Here is a 20,917-nt window from a genome sequence, read left to right as displayed (position 1 = left end):
ATTGGCTGCTGTAAGGATCAAGGAAGGAGAAAGCAGAGTACTTCCCGTTGGACGCTGAGCTTCTCATCACGCAAAAGGGGAAAGGTCTGTGTGCCTGGAGCTTCCCCGGCTCCTCCGGGCTTCCTTCTGCCCTCATTCGCTTTGCGTAGAGATGCCAGGCCTTGACCTTCAGTGGGGCCCAGACCATGGGAAGCCCTGGCAGGGGATGGGGGAGGGGCACGGAGGCCAGCCATTGCCTAGGGCCTGTCTGGTGAGGCTGGCTGTGTCCTGGCCAGAAGCCACTGCCCCCGGCCAAGAGGCCTCTTCCTCCTGCAGGTTCTGGTGACTGCTCCCTCCCCTCATCCAGTGGGCCTAGGGTGGGCATAGCCCTTCCTTGCCAGCCTGGGTTTCTCAGTGTTCCAACCACAGCTTCTTAATGGCTCCTCCCTCGTGATCTCTGGATTTGTTTTCCTAACTGGAGGAGCCACCTGGGTCCACTGGGCCTGTGGCAGATCCAGCTTTCAATCTTGGGGACAAGGAAACATCCTGGATCTTCCTTGGAGTCTGGCTTTCCTGGTGCTAGTGTGACCTGAAATGAACCCCTCACGTGATCTTTACTAGACAAACGCAGAGCAGATTTCACACACCCCTGTCATGACCTCCAAGAAAAGCTAGAGGATAAACAAAGAAAACAATAGCTTCCGAGAGGGCCTGTTCCCTTGATTTTCACAAGTACTGTCCTCGTTTCTTAGACAATTTCACAGGTGAAATCTGACACTGTATTATTGCTATGCACACTGCAGTTTCCGGCTGCGAGTAAAGTTGGACCATTTTTCAGGCGATGATTCCCTTGCCGATGAAGAACATGAAGTGTGAGTCCCTAGTGTGCTAGGCTGTGTCCTCGCGCCCTGTGCCCCTGCAGCCGGCCCTGAGCCAGGGTGGGGACCCAGCTTGCGGGCGGCAGGAGGCTGAGGTTGCCCGTGGCCACCAGATGGCGCTCCAGCATTGTGTAAGGCAAGCCCCACAGTCCTGGCGTCCTGAGTGCTTGCTCTGCTGAAGGGCGAACCAGGAGGCTCTCAGAGGAGCTACAGAGGAGCGGCTTGATGACATAGAAGGGGAGGAAGAGGAGGGAAGTTTGTAGGATGCCTGTATGTCTGACTGCCTGCTTCCCCCTCTGTCTTGGCGACCTACTGTGACTATGCCAGCATTTATTATTAAAATGTATCCTTTGACTCCTTCAGGCATCATTTCATGGCCTCCCCAAGAGTGGACAGATCTGTGGTGGTCCTAGAGCCCTGGGTCCCCCATCTCCCGGGACTGTGACTGCCCCTTTCCCCTCCTCCCTCACCACTAGGCAGGCGGGGCTCAACCCTGTGCTGGAGTCACCTGGGGAGCTTCGGAAAGCCCCACACCCAGGCAGGGCGCGGTGGCTCATGCCTGTAATCCTGGCACTTTGGGAGGCCGAAGCGGGAGGACCACTTGAGGCCAGGAGTTTGTGACCAGCCTGGGCAACAAAGGGAGACCCTGTTTCTACAAAAAGCAAAACAAAAAATTAGCCGGGTGTGGTGGTGCGCACTTGTAGTCCTGGCTACCCTGGAGGCTGAGGTGGGAGGATTGCTTAAGCCTTGGGGGTTGAGGCTGCAGTGAGCCATGATCAAGCCACTGCATTCCAGCCTGGGCAACAGAATGAGACCCCATCTCAAAAAAAAAAAAAAAATGGAGCGCCACAGCTGCATATCACCCAGAGGTTCTGATCCCATCAGACTGCACAGGGATTTCTAAATCCTTCCGGGTGAGCATAGGTGAGGCTGAGAACCTCAGTGAGAGCAGGGCCTCTGTCTGCCCTGATTTCTGTGGGATTCCCAGGGTCCTCTACACTGTCTGGTACACACCAGGCACTCAACACATGTGTATCCAACAAAGGGAGGAAAGCATGTTTTTTTCCCCGGAGACCTAAAGAACAGGCAGGCTTCCCTGAAAACAGCCCCCGCGGCCCGGACACCTGCATGTGGAAGGCTCACCTGTGTCAGTGCCCCACCACCTTATCTTCCTGTCCCGAAACGGGGCTGGGGTGGGGCAGCAGGCAGGAAGGCCCCATTTCTGCAGGCACACGGGGAGAGGCCCCAGCAGTGCCGGAGACATTTGTGTCACAGGTGATTCAGGATAAATGGGTCCAGGACCCCACTGGCCCCAGACCCTGGGGGAAGCTGGTCCGTGCGCCCACTGTCCAGGCTGCTGCTGGGGAAGCAGCTCCAGCCCTGCTTAGCCTGAGTTTGATCCTGGGTCTTCTCGTGCGCTGTTGTTTGCCTGTGGGGGGTGGTGGTGGAGGCCGGAGGCATGGCAATGTTGATGAGTGGCCTTGGGAGCCCCTGCCGTCCCAGCCTGTGATGCTAACCTTTTCTTCTCTCTCTGTTTTTTTTTTTTGTTTTGTTTTGAGACAGAGTTTTGCTCTTGGCCCCTAGGCTGGAGTGCAGTGGTGGGATCTCAGCTCACTGCAGCCTCTGCCTCCTAAGTTGAAGTGATTCTCTTGCCTCAGTCCTGAGTAGCTGGGACTATAGGCGCCTGCCACCAGGCCTGGCTAATTTTTGCATTTTTAGTAGAGATGGGGCTTCACCAGGCTGGTCTTGAACTCTTGACCTCGGGTGATCCGCCCATCTTGGCATCCCAAAGTCCTGGGATCACAGGCATGAGCCACCGTGCCCAGCCTGTCTTGTTTCCCCTTGAGTATGTTCCCATCCCATTCCTCCGGATGGATCTGCGTTTCCCAGAGGGGCTGACTCACAGACCTATTCTCTTTAATTTTTTTAAAATTTATTCCCTTTTTAGGACTCCCACTGGCCAAATTTAGTCCAATTTGAGTGTCAAAAATTATAAAGTTCTGAAAAAAAAAGAAAAAAAAGAAATATTTTCTCTGGAAGAATCCAGCTAATGACTGTGGAAGGAATTAGAGAATCACCATGGTGTGGGGGTGACTGGTGGTGCAGCAGCTGAGCCTGGCATGAGTAGTCAGGGGACACTGACATCTCAGGCTGCAAGCTGGCTGGGAAACAGGATACGGCCATGGGGCCCTGGCCCCAGCACAGATTTCACATTCATCACACAGGAAAAAAACCTCTTACAATGAAGAAATCTGTCTCTACCTCAGGGTCAAATAGCACTGTCAGAGAGGGAGCCCGGGACCCCATGGTCAGATGTGATGCAGTGGGAAGGACACAGAGTGTTTGGGTCCACGGTGCGCGACCTGAATCCAGGCAAGACCCTGGATGCACCTCTCTGATGACAGGAAGTACAGGGAACGGAAGAACGTACATCGCCGTGGCGGAACAAATTACAAATCACACAGGTGGAGCATTTTCCAAGACAACTCATCTGGGTGCTTGAAAAAGTCAACACCAGGACACCATAAAAAATTAACTGGTCGGAAATCAAAAAGAAACAACTGACTGTGAATGCAGATTGGAGCCTGGTGGGGGGAAAAAGGAGACCGTCTTGCTACTTGTGGGGATTTTTTTAGATTGGAGCCCGGTGGGGGAAAAAGGAGACCGTCTTGCTACTTGTGGGGATTTTTTAGATTGGAGCCCGGTGGGGGAAAAAGGAGACCGTCTTGTTACTTGTGGGGATTTTTTAGATTGGAGCCTGGTGGGGGAAAAAGGAGACCGTCTTGCTACTTGTGGGGATTTTTTAGATTGGAGCCCGGTGGGGGAAAAAGGAGACCGTCTTGCTACTTGTGGGGATTTCTGAGTACAGACTAAAAACTAGATGATATTGTGAAATTCTACAACAGTTTGTTCAGGTATGATAATTTTATGGCTATGTAGGAGACTGGCCTTATTCTTGGGAGAAGGATGCTGAAAATATGCTTTTAGTACATTCACTCTGTTCTTCAGCCACCGCCGTGGTCTAGTTCTAAGACATTTCATCACCTCCAAAAGGGAACCCCCATATCTATTAAGCAGTCATTCCCCACACCCCTCTTCCCTATCCCCTGACAGCCATGAACTACTTCCATAGAATATGCAATGTCATACAATCTTTTTATATAAACAGAATCACACAACATTTGAATTCTTGTGCCTGGCTGCTTTCAACTTAGCATGATGCTTCCAAGGTTCATCCGTGTTGTGGCATGTATCAGTGCTCCATTCCTTTTCATGGCTGAGTAATATTCCATTGCATGGATAGATCACACTGTGTTTTTCTATTCTTCTGTTGATGGGTGTTATGAAATTGTGTCCCCGCCTCCACCGCAAATTTATATGTTGAAATCCTCCCCTGTTGTGGTGGTATTAGGAGACGGGGTCTTTGGGAGGAGATTAGGTCATGAAGGCAGAGCCCTCATGGATGAAATTAGTGCCCTCATAAGAAGAGGCTAGAGAGCTTGCTTCCTCTTTGCGCTCTCTGCCATGTGAGGATACAACGAGAAGACGGTGTCTGTCAACCAGGAAGATGGTGTCGGATCAGCCAGCACCTCGATCTTGGACTTCCTGCCCCCAGAACTGTGAGGAATAAGTGTTTACTGGCTAAGCCTCTGTGCCTATGCTATCTTATTAGAGCAGGCCAAACTGACTAAGGCAATGGACATTCAGATCGTGTCCACCCTTTGGCTACTGGGAAGGGTGCCGCTGTAAACGCTGCTGTGATGTGCTGAGCACCTGCCCTCGGTTCTCCAGGGTCTACACCTGGGGTGAATTGTTGGGTCATTTGATAACTCCATGTTTAACTTTTTGAGGGCTGTGGCCTCTTTAAGGCCTGACCCAGCCCCTGCTGGCCTAGTAGCAGGCCTTGCCCCCCTTCCTGTTCCCACAGGCTCACTCTACCCTGGCGAGGTGCTCAGGGCTGGAGGGGCTCCCCTGTAGCTGGGGAGGTGGAGTCACCCCAACTCAGCCCCGTGCCGGTGCTCTGGGCCTTGCCACTGGCCCCTCTGAGCATGGATGGCCAAGAGGGCTGTGGTCAGGGTGGGCTCCTGAGATCAGCATCTGCAGGCAGGGTCCAGCAGAGTCCAGGCCAACCTCTGGGTTGGAGGGAGTTGGTTAAGCCTGTTACATGGCTGGGTGGGGGGTGGGCCCTGGGGAAGGGGCTTGCACTCACAGAGCACCCACCCTGTGCCGGCTGGCATGCAGGTGCCACGCCCACCGAACTCAGGAATGAGGTAAGTGTTGCTGTTCTGTGGCATGCAGATGTGGAAACTGAGGCTCAGTGATTCAAGGGATGAACTCAGTCTCCCAGTTGGTGCAAGTGTGCCCCCAATGCCAACCTAAGCTACACCTGAGGCAGGACGTGGAGACATCCCCGTGTGATTTGAAAGGGATGCACGTGGCACGGCAGCAATCTAGGTTCAAGTCTCCCTGCCATGGGTCAGAGACAATCCATGATGCATCTTCCCTGAGTAAGAGGGAGGCAAGACAGACTGTGATAAGATGACTAGCAGTTGTAGGGGTTGCGGGGGTGCGGGGATGAGTAGGTGGAGCCCAGAGGACTTCTAGGACAGTTAAATGACTCTGCGTGATGCCACATCATGTTGTTGTACATTTGTGCAAACCCGCAGGATACACAGCGTGAAGAGTGGGCTCTGACATACACTGGTTGGGGATGGGGATGGGGATGTGTCAGCATGGGTTCCTCGACTCGGACAAAGGCACCGTCAGCGGGGGTGTTGATCTTGGGGGAGGCTGTGCGGATGTGGGGGAAGGGGCGGATGGGAACTCTCTGTACCTTCTACTCAATTTTGCTGTGAACCTAAAGCTGCTCTGAAAAATAAAGTCTAAACAAAAAAGGACTGGGGTTGAGGGGCTGCCCAGGGCTCGGGCTGGGGGCCATGCTACCCTCCCATGGGGACAGTGTCCTGCAGAGTATGACGCGTGGCACCTCCTGGCCTTCTGCAGTGGACAGCCTGGGCAGCCACTCAGGGCAGCTTGGGTGTGGGGGTGGCTGTGGGCTGTTGGTGACCAAGGGTGGTCCCAGCTCCCCAACTCAGCGCCAGGTGCCCTCTGCCAAGTCACAGAGCCTTTTCTTCCAAAGAAGTTGCTGGGCTCTGAGGCTCTTTCTAGTCTGACGTCCCAGGAGGGAACAACTTCAGAGTCACCACCACACAGTTGTGAATGTGCAACTAAACAAGACCAGAGCTTTTATTAGGATTGAAGGGAAAGGAGCCCGAAGGAGAGGGGAGGGCAGGGTGGGGGAGGTTCCAGAGTAATTTTCTTGACAAGCTGGCTGTCACCCATCCTGGGAGGACAAAGCACCGCCTTCCAGGGGGAAGCAGGTCAGCCGGGGTCGCAGGCCAGGCTTGGGGACGTCCCCCAGGGCTGCCCTCCTCCGACCGAAGCGGCCCACAGGCCTGATCCCGCGACTGGCGTACCAGGCAGGATTGATGTCAGGGGCTGGAAAGGAAAGAGCTGGAGCAGACCGTGGGCACGTGTTCCCAGGGTGTGCTGTGTGCTCCCAGAGGCAGCAGGGCAGAGTGCACAGGCAGGGCCTCTCAGCCCAGTCGCCAGGCCATGCTGGGACCCGCCCGAGGAACAGGCACCCAGAGGTTCTGGCGAGGTCATTTCTGGGCGTGGGCTGGCTTTGGGAAGCAGGAGTTCAAAAAAGCACCAGGACTGACTTCCCTTTCCTCCCGCGCACCCCGTTCCTGCCAGGTTCTCGAGTGACCAGGCTGCACCAGGTTCTGGGGTGAGGCAGGGTGGGGTATGGGAGGCTGACAGGGGTCCAGGCACTCACTGTGGATCTCCATGGAGTGCCGATGGGTATGACTTGCAGCTCCCCGCAGGGCGAGGCCCAGCATCAGCAGGCACAGGAGCCAGGCCCTCAGCACCTTCATCCCTTGGCTCCTCCGAGGAGGCCCCGCTGGAGGGGAGATTCAAATGTGGAGGATGCAGCCTGGGGGAGAAGGGGCAAGAGCAGCGTTACACAGGCATCAGGGTGCGTGTGCAGAGAGCCGGGACCTTGGGTAGAGTGAGCACTGTGTGTGTGAGAGAGAAGTATGTGCATGAGCATGTGAGTGAGTACACAGGTGTGTGTGTATATGTGTACAAGAGGGTGTGACGTGTGCACATGGGTGCATGTGAGTGTATGTGTGTAGATGTGTGTGTATGTGTGTAGATGTGTGTGAGTGTATGTGTGCAGATGTGTACGTGTGCATATGTGCAGATGTGTGTATGTGTGTAGATGTGTGTATGTGTGTAGATGTGTGTGTAGATGTATGTGTGTAGATGTGTATGTATATGTGATGTGAGTGTATGTGTGTAGATGTGTGTATGTGTGCAGATGTGTATGTGTGTAGATGTGTGAGTGTATTTGTGCAGATGTGTGTATGTGTGTAGATGTGTGTGTATGTGTGTAAATGTGTGTGTAGATGTGTGTATGTGTGTAGATGTATGTGTGTAGATGTGTGTGTATGTGTGTAGATATGTGTATGTGTGTGTATGTGTGTAGATGTGTGTGTATGTGTGTAGATGTGTGTGTGTAGATGTGTGTGTAGATGTGTGTATGTGTGTAGATGTGTGTGAGTGTATGTGTGTAGATGTGTGTGTATGTGTGTAGATGTGTGTGTGTAAATGTGTGTGTATGTGTGTAGATGTGTGTGTATGTGTGTAGATGTGTGTGAGTGTGTAGATGTGTATGTGTGTATGTGTGTAGATGTGTGTGTATGTGTGTAGATGTGTGTGAGTGTGTAGATGTGTGTGTGTGTGTGTAGATGTGCACGTGCACATAGCCACATAGATCTCCACGTGTTCCTCCGATCTGTGCTGGGGTGGGAATAAACACAGAAATAGCAGTTAAACCTGGCTCTCTGCATGGTCCCCCACCCGCCTGTGATCCCATTCTCTCTTCTGTGCAATGAGATGTTAAGTGAGATGCTTCTGTGCGCATCAGCCTCTGACGGGATCGGTCACATGTACATTGATGCTCATGATCAGAAAGCCCTCAGGAGGTGTGTGAGCTACGCGTTAGAAAGGGGGGCTATCATGGAACAGACTTGGGTCCGTCTGTCTGCCTGTGTTAGGGGATCAGAAGGTGCAGCAGGCCTCTGCACGGCTGTGCATGTTGCACACCTAGGACAGCAGGTTCGTGGGGAGGGGCCCAGGGAGCTGCACAGGTGGAGGCAGCCCCTTGCTCCACTCAGACATGGCTGGGGAGCTGGGGAGCGCCAAGCCTGGACAAGACTCAGGGGCTGGAATCCGGTGCACGGCCCTTTCCCACATTCATCTCAGGGCCTCCTAATGCCTGGTTCCAGCCTGCCATCCCAGCCCTGCTGAGGGATGTCAGCCAACAGCTGCGTGTTGTAGAATGAGTCTGTATCCTCTGCCCTAACCAAGCCCACTAACCCTTGCCATGACGCTAGATCCAGTCTTCTGAGGCTCCAAGGTAAACCTGCAGCATCTGGGACCTCTTTTCACAAGGCAGGGCCACTTCCTGTCGGTGATGGGAGGAGGGGGCTGCCGTGGATGGGACCAGGTGCATAGAAAGCCCCTTCCACCCCACTGGAGTGGAGGTGCTGAAATGCCTAAACAGCATCCATCGTGGCAGACCTGGAAACACCTGCTGCAGGCACCCCTCCTCCTTCCTCCACCTGTGGCACTTTGGGTGCCATGGGAAGATGCCCGACAGCTCCATCTTACTCTGGGGAGCACCCCCCTGCTGACCTTGACTTTCCAGCCCCTCCCTGAGCCCCACAGAAAGTGCTGTCCATCAGAACAATTTAAGATGCCTACCCCTTTCCTTTTTAGAGACCTGGCGGGGCGTCCCATGCCAAGTGGGGTGGGGGGTTTCCCAGTCTAGAGGAAATGGAGGTGCCACCTTGAAGAGTGATAAAGAGATGCATTCCAGCAGGCTGGCTGTTTGCATTTCCTCTGGCACAGGACCCACACCACGTGAGGGGTGTCCTAGAATGCTAGCCATGCTCACTTGGCTCCTGATCCCCAAAGACCTGCCTCCCTGAGAGGTGGAGACTTTGGCTGGCTGCCCCGTGGGATTTCCTGGTCAGTGGAGGTGAGTGGGACGTCTTTGCCTGGAGTCTCCACCATGGACAGCGCCCGAGCCTTGGTGCCCTAGGAGGGCAGGGTGGCTTTGGATGCAAGAACCCAGGAGCCGGCCTTCTCTGCCTCTCCTGCTCAGGGCTAGCCTCAGCTGCCAGGAGAGCAGGCAGGGTCTCAACCCGACCCACACTCAGACAGCAAGGGAAGATTTTACCAAGCAGCAAAGCAGAGGGCCCAAGCTGCAGCGCCTGGATGTGCAACTCACCGTTCTCGAGTGTGGTAGAGGCGCTGTCCTGGCTACCGGCGCAGTGGGGCTGAGGAGGCGGGAGCCTCTGTCACCCTTTTATAGCCCCCGAGAGGACGAAGCCGGCACCCCCAGGTGCCCTCCCCCAAGCCAGCCTGTCTCCCTCATAGGGCGGCATCAGGAACGAGCCTGTGTCTTTTCTCGTTCCTTTATTAAAAAAAAAAGAAAAAAAAAAAAGCTCATCAGCGACGCGATTTGTTCCTTCCTGGGTTATATAATTTCATTTGGACCAAGTGGTTTTAAAACACATTAGCTTCTCTCCTTCGTGCTCGCCTTCGGGCAGATTGCAGAGTCAAGTGTCCGCTGGGCCTCACAGATGGGGCTCCCGGACTCCTTCCAGTCCTCTCTCCCTGCCTTTAAATCACCGCGTTCAAGGGAGAGGTGAGAAGGGACAGTCGCCAAAGCCCAGCACTGCGGCTTTGTATCTTTGTGATCTTCTCAGTCCTCGTTCATTCACCTGCCTGACTGTCCTACCTGTGTTTGTCGTATGCACACCATGTCTTCCTCATTCTCTAACTTCTGCGCAAGGGCCATGCTAATCTCTCTATCGGTCCAATTTTAGTATATGTGCTGCGGAAGCAAGCACTCTAAACTTACAATAGGTGGTTTCTAGACTTTTACAGTCTTTATAATTAATGTTTAACATAAACAAGTTCATTATTCTCATAAGACAAGCTTATTTTTATTATAAAAGAAACAAATACATTTTTATTATTAAAGCAGTTCATATACATTTGGAAAAATATTAGTGCATACAACAAAATAGAAAAATAGCACTGATCATGTTAAAGGAGCCTGTCCGCGGCCAGGTGTGGTGGCTCCTGCCTGTAATCCCAGCACATTGGAAGGCCGAGGTGGGTGGATCATGAGGTCAGGACTTTGAGAGCAGCCTAAACAACATGGTGAAACCCCGTTTCTACTAAAAATACAAAAATTAGCTGGGCATGGTGGCGCACGCCTGTAATCCCAGCTACTCAGGAGGCTGAGGCAGCAGAATCACTTGAATCCCCGGGAGGTGGAAGTTGCAGTGAGCTGGGCTCCTGCCACTGAACTCCAGCCTGGGCGACAGAGCGATACTCTGTCTCAAAAAAAAAAAAAAAAAAAAAAAAAAAGCCTCTTGCTTCTACATTTGATGCATTTTCTTCTAGTGAGCTTCCAACATATTTTCTGGGTAGATTGATCACATTTATACATGTTGAATTTCATTCTTTTTCACTTAACACTGTAACAATCACGTCCTCAAGTTGCTAAAAAGTCTGTAAGTTTGTGCCATTTTAAGTAACTGTGCAATGTTCTACCATTTAACGTGGATCTAAATCATTCATGTTCTGAATAATTATAGGTTATACTCATGACCACTTATATGCAGTTGAGTAGAATCTTTTTAAGGAAAATTTCTGGAGAGGAAACTTGGCACGTGCTTCTCGTGGATTGGTGGAGATGGTCAATGTGCCGCTTCCATCCTTTAGGAAAAGCTTCTGGGCAGCACTTTCCCCTTCAGGGAACAGGACACAGTGGACTTCTTCCTTGCCTCATAGTTGTTTTTCCCAGTGACACAGGTTTGTGGCTGGGGGGCTGCCTGGGAGCTCTGGAGCCCAGGGGTAGCTGGTGGCGGGAAGTGGGGTAAGCAGCGCGGGAAGGGTGACGGGGTGGGGTTCGCAGCTCCCAGCTTGGGCTGCTGATTAGAGTCACTTGGGAGCCTTAAGAACTTCCCAGTGCCTGGGCTGTACCTGGAATGAATTCCATCAGAATTCCTGGGGGTGGCTCAGGCATCAGTGATGGCGAAAAGCTCCCCACCCATAGTTTTTACCCATAGTTTTTTACAAATGTAGGTTGAGTATCCCAAATCCAAAAACCCCAGATCTGAAACGTTTTGAATGCTGAGCTGATGCTCAAAGGAAATGTTCATTGAGGCATTTTGGATTTTAAATTTGGGATGTTCAACTCCTGAGTATAGTGCAATTATTTCAAAATCCTCCCCCTCAAAACCCTCAAAATCCAAAACAGTTCTGGTCCCAAGTACTTTGGATAAGGGAACTGGACCTGTAGTGGTGACAGTGATGTTAAGTATCACTGTCTTGGAGGTGGGTTTTCTGTCCAGTGCTAGGCCTGCCTGTAGCAACAGAAACTGAGACCCCAGGACCTGGGGGCAGCTTTCTGGGCATCCACCACTGGAGTGTGTGTGTGTGTGTGTGTGTGTGTGTAAAGCAGCTCTATCAGTGTGGCACTGGCATCTTGCCACTTTGGGAGTCCACCAGTGGGAGGCAGCAGGCGGGCTGGGCAGTAGCACAGGCATCAATCCTGCTTACCCCACCCCCACGTGGAAACTGATGGCGGCCATCAGAGACCTCAGAACTGCTGAGAGGCACTGTGGCTGGCTGGAGATGCTGTGACGGTGAGTGAGGTGTGGGCTGTTCTTGCAGTAACGTCACAGAACTGCAGGCCTGGCCTGGGGCTCTCAGGCTGCACATGGCTTCAGTGTTCTTTGAGAAATGAATCCTACAGATGGGGTTTGACCACAGGCAATCAGAGAGCTTCTCCCCATCCCCTATTTAACTGCATCATGGGCCTCAGGACAGGCAGAGCCAAGCATTCTTGGTCCAGCTTCCGTTGGTCAGTATTTCATCCAGAATGTGATGTGGCCACTTGAGTTGTGGCACATACAAACTAGAACCTGTGCAGGAAAGTCCCCTCCCTGGGGAAAGTACGACTGCCTGCCACGCTACCCTCCTGGAGGCCACGGGGATAATGAGAACAAAGATGCTGACGGAGGCCACGGGGATAATCAGAGCAAAGATGCTGACTGCCACTCCTTCCAGTCCTAATTTTCTAAGCTACTTATTTATTTATTATTTTATTTTATTTTATTTTTTTGAGACTCGCTCTGTCGCCCAGGCTGGAGTGCAGTGGCACGATCTTGGCTCACTGCAACCTCCCCTTCCCAGGTTCAAGCGATTCTCCTGTCTCAGCCTCCCGAGTAGCTGAGACTACAGGCATCCACCATGACGCCTGGCTAATTTTTGTATTTTTTAGTAGAGACGGGGTTTCACCATGTTGGCCAGGCTGGTCTCCAACTCCTGACCTCAAATGATCCACCCACCTCGGCCTCCCAAGTTGCTGGGACAACAGGCGTGAGCCATCGCGCCCGGCCAGCTACTGATTTATTCTTCTGTGCCTTTCTTCATTGAGTGAAGTGATCACAGTGGTTTTCTCATCTACTCTGTTAACACAGTGGACCACAAGAATATATATCTTTTTCTAACATTAAAGAATTCCTGGCTGTCTTGGGATGAACCTTGCCTTGTTAAGATACAGTAGGTTTTCTAATAGATTCTGGGATTTGTTTCATTAATACTTTATTTAGAATAGATCTTTAAGGCTGTGCTCAGTGGTTCACACCTATAATACAAGCACATTTTTGGGAGGCTGAGGTGGGAAAATTGCTTGAAGCCAGGAGATTGAGACCAGCCTGAGCAACATAGCAATGCCCTATCTCTACAAAAAAGAAAAGTTATAGAATAAATATGTTAAAATATGTTGCCTTTACTTCTCCTTCCTCACATTGCATTTGATAGGAAGGTCTTACCAGCCTTATGAATGAGGAGCCACGCTTCCCCTTTTTCCTGTCCTCTGGAAGAGATCTGGTAAAGACAGGAATTCCAGAGCACTCCGGGAGATATATGGGGTAGGGCTTGGGCTGAGGTGAAGGGCAGAAAAGGAGTGAGCTGGGAGGTCATGAGTCGGGGGTTTCCAGACTGAGAGCTGGGGGGCTAAGATGGGAGCCTTGGGGATGGGGAAATGCTGAGGTCAGTCATGGGCAGGTGTTTGAGGAGCCCTAGAGGGTGGCCAGGTGGCTGCTTGCTGGGCCTGCAACGCTTTATTTCTTTATTTGCTTACATTTGAGACCCCAAAGAAGCCCAGAGCTCTTTAATGAGGCCTCAGCCGTAAACCTGAACATGGGTGTGGACAGAGGACAGGTGGCTGTGAACAGCCAGGGAAAGGTGGGTACACCTGAGAGAAGGCACATAGAAGACAGGTGGCAGAGGGTGGAACGGGAAAAACAACTCAGTGAAGGACCCGGAGAAAGTACCAGGGAGGAGGGTCTTGCGGGTAGAAGCGGGGAGGAGTGAAGAAGGCAGAGTAGCCCCGCAGCAAAGAAGGGATCATCCGAGTCAGGGACTGTATCACGGTGTTCACCTGCGGGCTCCTTTGCTTGCCACCTGCCGGCTCCTTTGCTTGTGGTCTGTAGGTGACGCTCCAAATCCAATCTTGAACACGGGGCTGGCAAACTTCTTCTGTCATGGGCCAGAGAGTAAACATGTCCAGCTTTGTGGGTCATAGGATCTTGGTGGCAGCTGGCCAAATCTGCTGTTGTAGCAGAAAAGCAGCCATGGGGAAAAGGCAGATGAATGGGTGTGTCAGGGCTCCCATGAAACCTCACTTAGGAAGATAGGCCGCAGCTGGCTTTGGCCCAGTGTGCTGTTTGCTGCCCTGGGTCTAGGTCTCCAGCTGGCAAACTGTTGTAACAGGTGTGCACTCGACACCGTGAGAGCCTCATGCTCTTGGGCAGTGACCTGTTTCTGAAACCCATTGTGTAAAGTGGGAGAACAAGAGAATGCGCTGTGTGGGAGTGTTGTGCTGTGTGAACGGGTTGAAGTTACCTGCTGCCCTGCTTGTCTGGGCAAGGCGACCTCTCCTCTGGCACACGCTGTCTCTAGGTTGGCCAGCAACTCGCATGTACATGGCCCTGCCCATCTATCTCTTGGGCATCTGGAAAAATAAGTAGTGGCCCCTGGAGGGAACTGTCCCAGAGTTGGGGGTTGGAGAGGCCATTGAGAGAGGCCACCTGCTGAACAGGCCAAGGAGCAGTTCATGGTCAAGGGGGAAGAGAAGGGCACAAGGGGGACCGAGAAGCCTTGAGGCCGTGGCCACTGCAGAGCCACCCCGCCCCTGTGGCTGCTGCACTGGATCGCTGGGTTTTCCTGGGTTCCCAAGAGAAGGCTCTGTGTTCTTTTCTCACGCTTGCTATTTCACTTGGGCTGGTTTCAGTGGATTTCTGCTCTTTGCAATTAAAGGAACCCCAAGGCCAGGTGCGGTGGCTCACGCCTATAATCCCAGCACTTTGGGAGACTGAGCCAGGTGGATCACAAGAGGCCAGGAGTTCGAGACCAGCCTGGCCAACATGCCAAAACCCTGTCTATACTAAAAATACAAAAATTAGCCGGGTGTGGTGGTGGGCACCTGTAATCCCAGCTACTTTGGAGGCTGAGACAGGAGAATCACTTAAACCAGGGAAGCAAAGGTTGTAGTGAGCCGAGATTGTGCCACTGCACTCCAGCCTGGAAGACAGAGGAGGACTCTGTCTCTAAATAAATAAATAAATATATAAAATAGAGCCCCAAGTTAAGAGCCTCCCTCCCTCCTAGTCTTTCTTCCTGTACTCAACATGGGGAGAAGACCCTACTCTGGGGTGCATTTCAGTTTTGAGATCTTTGAGCTTTCACCCCCAACATGGTAAATGTGCAGCCTGTAGCAGGCACTTGGTAAGTAGCAACAGCACCATGATGGACAGTTGGTTTGATGGATAACTGGTTTGGGTTTTGGTTCTTGGACCATAATGGTGCTCTGTAGTGGGTTGGAGTCTCCCATCCGGAATCTCAAATATGACCTTATTTGGAAACTAGGATCTTTGCAGATGTAATTAGTTAAGATGAGGTCATCCTGGATTAAGGTGAACCCCAAATCCAATGACTGGTGTCCTGATAAGAAGAGGACAGACATGCAGAAATGCACAGGGAGAAAGGTGATGTGAAGATGGAAGCAGAGACTGGAGGGAGGCAGCTACAAGCCAAAGAGCACCAAGGATGCCAGCAGCCTCACAGCTGGAAGGGGCCAGGAACTGCCTGCCCTCAGGCCCTGCAGATGGAAATGACCCTGCTGATGCTGTGATTTTGGACTCTGGCCTCCTGAACTGTGAGGGAGTAACTTTCTGTTGTAATCTACCAGTTTGTGGGGCTTTGTTATGGCACCCACAGGAAACTAATGCAGGGATTCAAATGTGTGCCTGAGTGGAGTGATGAAATGTCTCTCCTTGTGCTTGTTCCCAGAAGAAACTGGACCGTGGCTATGGCCCGTGTGTTTCTTCTGGCCTCCTAGGAAGACACTACACAGCCTGATGGGAGAGGTAACCTTGGGAATTGGAAGCCATCGAGTTGCAGCTGTGGAACAGCCATGGCAAGAGCAATATTCAGTTACCAGAAAAGCTGTTTCTGATGTAGATGGCTTCTGAAAATCCAGACTCCTGTGAGATTTTAAAACACTCCTCTTTGTAAATTAGAAAGCTGCTTTTGAAGTGTGAGTCATCCAGAAAGTGGCGTCTCTGAGAACTGAGAGAGAAAGTGCTAGTGAGAGTTGAGCAGCGGAGGAAGGCTTCTCCTACCCCACGTGGCCACGGCTCTGGAACCTTGGCATTGCATTTGTGATAAAAATAAACGGTGTTCCCCGTCCTTGCACATGGCTCCCATCTAACCAGTTTACAAGTTTCAAACACAGACTCAATTGAACATCAGACAAGGCTCTTATATAGGGACTGGGCATTGGTCAAGGCTCTTCAGAGAGGCAGAGCCAATAGGGTTGTGTGTGTGTGGAGAAGAGAGAGAGAGAGGAGAGAGAGGAGAGAGAACAGAGAGAGAGAGAGAGGGAGGGAGAGAGAGAGAGGGAGGAGAGATTTAGTCTAAGGATTTGGCTCATAAGATTGCAGGGCCTGGGAAGTCTGAATCCTGCAGGACTAGCCATCAGGCTGGAGATCCAGGGAAGACGTGAGGTTGTCACTGGAGTCTGAAGGCTGTCTGGAGGCAGAACTCCTTCCTCCTCAGGGCACATCAATCTTTTCTCCTAAGGCCTACAACTGGCTGGGTAACGCCCACCCACTTTATGGCAGGTTATCTGCTTTAAAGTCTACTGATTTAAACCTTAATCACATCTACAGAATACCTTCATAGAAACATCTTAGCTGGTGTTTGATCAGACATCTGGGCACCACAGCTGAGCCAATTTGACCCATAAAATTAACAATCATAGATTGTTACAAGCATCTGTAGTGATGTAGCAAAATAATTCTTTCCCCAGCATGGCCATTTCCTTGGAATTCTGAGCCCAGATGCCACTGAGCTGCAGGTGTGTTCATTGGAAATAGCTGAGCAGTTTGTTCATTTAGGTACCAGCAAGGCTGTCTCTGGGAAGACTTTGCTGTAGATATTTTCAGGGGAATATGGGTAGCATACAGGGGTAAAATACTTATTTCTGGGGCTGGCTCTTTCCTGGGAAGATATAGGTGTGCGGTAATGTTTGGAATGGGCTTTACTCACCTACTAGTATATTAACTTGTGGGAGTTTTAATTAAAAGCTAATATGTGAACGAATGTCTGGAAGGACTTAACAGTGGTTGCTAGTGGGTAGATGATTCTTTTTCTTTTATGTGTCTTTTTTTTTCTTTTGCATATCTATCTTTTCTGTTTTATCCCAATAAAATAAAAAAATTCATATGTAATAAATATTCTCTATAAGAATAACTTTGAAGTTATGAGCATTGTGAATATGTGAGGATTACTTGGCTGTCACCAGCATGCTAAAGTGGAGAGCTGGGGTCTCAGAAGCCCCGTGAGTGACAATACCATTACTATTACTCTTTTGGGGATGGGGTTTTGGCCCCCAGTAAAGTAGGTTCTTTTGGATAGAGCTGTTGGAAAGTGAAAATCTTTGGAACTTACAGAAACAATGGCTTGATATAAAATCAGTGAAACTGCAACACTGTAATGCATGGTTGGTTTGATCCCTGAGAGCTGGGAGCTACACCTGTCAAATTGTGTTTCACCCCAATAATCTGCAGTGAGGCAAGGTATCCCTTGGTGATCTGGGTGCTATATTGCAATATGTTGGATACTGGATTATCTGGGGAGTGCAATTTTGCTGCACACTCACAGCTCATTTGTAAGAAGCATCTTTGGGAGATCTGTGCATTCAACTCTTCCTAAAACTTTTTTCCTTTTCCCCTTATAAATAAGACTGTTGGAGGATAAAACTTTGGAGAAATCTTTTAAATGCTTGTCTCTAATCTCCATCTGGAGTCATAGAGAAACCATTGACTTCTGTCAATCTTTAGCTGGAAACAAAGAGCCAGCAGCTGTACTGGTTGGGGTACACCAGCCTCAAGGATCCCTGACCTGCCTGTATGCAGCTTCCACTACATGACTCCAGAATAGCCATCTGCTAGGAAAGGAACTCTGAAGAATTATTTTCATTTATTATTAATTTTTTTAAGAGACAAGGTCTCACTGTGTTGCCCAGGCTCGAGTATAGTGATGTGATCATGGCTCACTGCAGCCTCAACCTCCAGGGTTCAAGTGATCCTCCTGCCTCAGCCTCCTAAGTAGGTAGGACTACAGGCATATACCATCATGCTTGGGTAATTTTTTTGTTTTGCTTTTTGTAGAGATGAGATCTCACTATGTTGCCCAGGAGGTCTCGAACTCCTGGCCTCAAACAATTCTCCCACCTTGGCCTCTCAAAGGGCTGGGATTATAGGTATGAGCCACCTTGCCTAGCCTGAATAATTTTTTCAAAGAATAGAATTTATAAGCAATGCTGGGAATTATATGGAAAAACTCCCACATTTTTATCTGATGCCACAAAGAGTCAGAGAAACAGCTGCTAATGTGTGCTCACAGGTCTCCTGAAGATGCAGGAGTATCTGCCTCCCAGCAAAACACTTTGAGATTCAAACCTTAGTTTTAAGTAAGAGATTGGAGAGCTCCTGGAAGTGTCTTATTCAGAGAGGGCAGGAAACACTTAATTTGGTCAACCCTTGAAGACACAAGGCTTGACTCTTGTCTCTACTGTTTGATTCCAAAAGAAGCCACTCCTCTCAGCACCCCCTCTGACAAAGGCAGTGCAGCCACTGGGTCCTGTCTAGAGTGAACTTCAGGGAGGGGGAGATGTGATTACTGTTAGGATGTTCAAAGGCAGCTCTGGAGAGTCTCGGAGGGCTCCACTTAAAACTGGATGGGGCACACAGATACTAGGAAATAACTCTGAGTCCCAGGCTGTCTGAGGGGAGATCATCTATGTAACCAGTGGGCGAGTGGCAAGCTGACTCTTGTGGTCTCTGCACCCCCATCCTTGGCAGACATCCCTCATTGGTTGTGACCCTCTGTCCTCTGCCCCACTGGATCCACTGCAGTGAGTGGCAGAGCCAGGCTAGAACCAGGCCTCTTCCCTGCCCATCTGGAGCTCTGCCTGCTGTCTCTCCCTCTCCTAGCAGGCTCTCTGCACTAGCATCTGAGCATCTATCAAATGCTCACTTGCTGTCATGTGCAGGCTCTGCCCTTGACCACAGTGTAATTTCCCCTGGTTTACAGATCACATGGGAACTTGCAGAGCAGGTGCATGTAGGGTGGGGGCCGGGGTGTCTATTCCTCCTTCATTATTCAGCAGATCATTAGTTCAGTCACTTGTCTGGATGCCTAATTTCCAATCACACCCACAAGAAATACGCAAACATCTGCTCACGCCCTGATATAGATCATCAAGAATACACATATGGCTGGTGCCGTAACTGAGTCATCTCTTTTTCCATTCCATTCATGAAAGCAACATAAGAAAGCCAAGAGTGAAAGGGGTAAAAGATCACAGTATAAAGGTCTTCGGTGTGTCTTTCAAAGATTTACACAACATTGTCCTAAAGGGAAGTCACAGCAGCTTAGCTGTTTCTCACAGATCAGAGAGGCTGGTGGGGCAGCCAGGAGTCATCAGTAAACCCAGGTGAGCAGTGCAGGACTGAATGTTGCTGTCCACTTGCAGGTGGGAGTCCACGTGGAGGGCGCTCCTTCTTGTCTCTCACTGGGATGGTGACTGTATACAGTGGAAAGTACAGAGCCAGTGAGGGACAGGATGGCTGTGGTGGAGGGAAAAGAGTGCAGGGCTGCTCTGTCCTGTCCTGTTAGGGCTGGTGGGCCACCACAGGTTTCTGTAAAGTACAAACACACATGCACATATAAGCACACACATACACAGGCATGTAACACAGACACACATGGGCATGCACATACAAATACACAGGTGTGTACATGGATGTGCACATCGGTAGACACAAATTTAGATTATACATTTGTGCACACATGCACGTGAGGCAAGAGAATAGGGTCTGGAGGCAGGGAACCTAAGGCCAATTTGTGCTGACTTCCTAGAACTGAATCAAAATGAAAACCCCACCTCTCCACGCCTGAGGAACAAAAGGTTCAGCAGCTACTCCCTTTGCTACGCCCCCTTTCCGCTGCATCTCAGATGAAAATGGAAAGTACCTCGGATTTGTCCCCTCCCGCAACCAATCAGACTGGTCATCGGCCAAGCCTTCATGTGTAACTTTGTAACTTCCCTTCAGCCTCTGATTGGTTGTCTCCTGCGACCGATCACACTGGTCAGGGCTACTCCTTTATTTGCATAGGATGTAACCAAGTAACCAATGGGAAACCTCTGGAGGGCACTTAAACTCCAGAAAATGCTGTAACCAGGCCCCTGAGCCACTGGCTCTAGCCCGCGCCCACTCTGTGGAGTGCACTTTCTTATCAATAAATTTGTGCTTTCATTGTGGTAACACACAACTTGGGTGTGTATGCAGGTACATACACATGGGTATGCACAAACACACAGACATGCACACAGTACACACAAACGCACACAGGAGTGAACGCAGCCACACACACACGGACAAGTTGGTCAAACCCTGGGTTTGCTTTCTTCACAATATTACATGAACTCTCTTGGGATTTTTTACTTAACCTCTCTCTGCCTCTGTTTTCTCAGCTACAAATTTGGGTCAGTGACACAGGTCCTCATCCAATGGGGTGTGTGGACAGCAGGTATTTGAAAATTTAAAGCTCTAAAACACTAGAAGATATTATTCTAATTTCAAAGTATTTACATTTTCAAGCCCTCGTTGGCAAAGATTTTACTTTACTTTTTGCTTTGATTCTCAGGTCTGAATCTTTGTTTTGTTTATCTCCATTTTCTTTGCTCTGGAGATTTAATATTAATACGTAAATCTGACGGGTCACTGAATTTTAAAAACTCCTCAGAGAATGAGAGAAAACTTTACCGCGAAGGTGTGGCTGGCCATTCCTTTCCTCGCGTTGGGGTTTCTCTGTGTCAGCGAGCCTCGGTACACTGATTTCCGATCAAAAGAATCATCATCTTTGCCTTTGGGGAAAACAGGAAGAGGGATGGTGCTTTATCAATCACATACTTAGCCCAAACAAGTGCCTTGGCCTCCTTAGAAATTCAAAAGGTAGAATAAAAATGGACACATCCCCACATCCCCTTTTAAGAAGTTTCCACATCACATATTTTTTAAAAAGTATTTACATTTCAGCTGTCATGCAAGTAAACAGTTTTGCCAACTTCTTTCTCCTTTGCTTTGGTGCAGGCATTAATATTCTACCTCACTGTGGCCCCAGAAATACTCACACTAATGAAACAGCAGAAAGGCCCGTCGCACTGCACTGGTGTGCGATCTCTGCATTGCCTTGCCTTTCTTTTCTTTTTTGTTCTTTCTTTTTGGAGACAAAGTCTTGCTCTGTCACCCAGGCTGGAGTGCTGTGGCGCA

General features: G+C 50.4%; 2 protein-coding genes across 6 annotated transcripts in view; both read right to left on the bottom strand.

Annotated features, from left to right (window-relative positions):
- Nucleotides 1–6,192: 6,192 nt before the first annotated feature.
- PRLH (prolactin releasing hormone) lies at nt 6,193–6,796 on the bottom strand. The gene is made up of 2 exons (XM_030803107.1): nt 6,697–6,796; nt 6,193–6,356 (listed from the first exon to the last, which is right to left on the bottom strand). Exons 1-2 carry the CDS (start codon nt 6,794–6,796, stop codon nt 6,193–6,195), a joined length of 264 nt encoding a protein of 87 aa, XP_030658967.1.
- A 10,739-nt stretch (nt 6,797–17,535) lies between these two features.
- MLPH (melanophilin) overlaps nt 17,536–20,917 on the bottom strand; it is a 67,890-nt gene continuing 64,508 nt past the window's right edge. For 3 of the 5 annotated variants that reach the window (XM_030803103.1, XM_030803104.1, XM_004092057.3), the window contains 2 exons: nt 20,411–20,511; nt 18,861–19,282 (listed from right to left, as the gene is read on the bottom strand). In XM_030803103.1, the coding sequence (XP_030658963.1) occupies nt 19,256–19,282; nt 20,411–20,511 (128 nt within the window). In that variant the 3' untranslated portion in view covers nt 18,861–19,255. Of the gene's footprint in view, nt 19,283–20,410; nt 20,512–20,917 lie in introns of all 5 variants that reach the window. The other 2 variants (XR_004027872.1, XM_030803106.1) reach the window with 1 other exon arrangement.

The sequence above is a fragment of the Nomascus leucogenys genome, chromosome 22a (assembly GCF_006542625.1).
Source record: "Nomascus leucogenys isolate Asia chromosome 22a, Asia_NLE_v1, whole genome shotgun sequence".
NCBI lineage: Eukaryota > Metazoa > Chordata > Mammalia > Primates > Hylobatidae > Nomascus > Nomascus leucogenys.
This window is presented reverse-complemented; position numbering and strand designations above follow the sequence as displayed.

Excerpts from the sequence above, each read along its gene's own strand:
- PRLH (XM_030803107.1), bottom strand. The coding sequence starts at position 6,796 with ATGAAGGTGCTGAGGGCCTGGCTCCTGTGCCTGCTGATGCTGGGCCTC. Across the intron at positions 6,357-6,696 it reads GCACTCCATGGAGATCCACA|CCCCTGACATCAATCCTGCC; the intron begins GTGAGTGCCTGG and ends TTTCCTTTCCAG.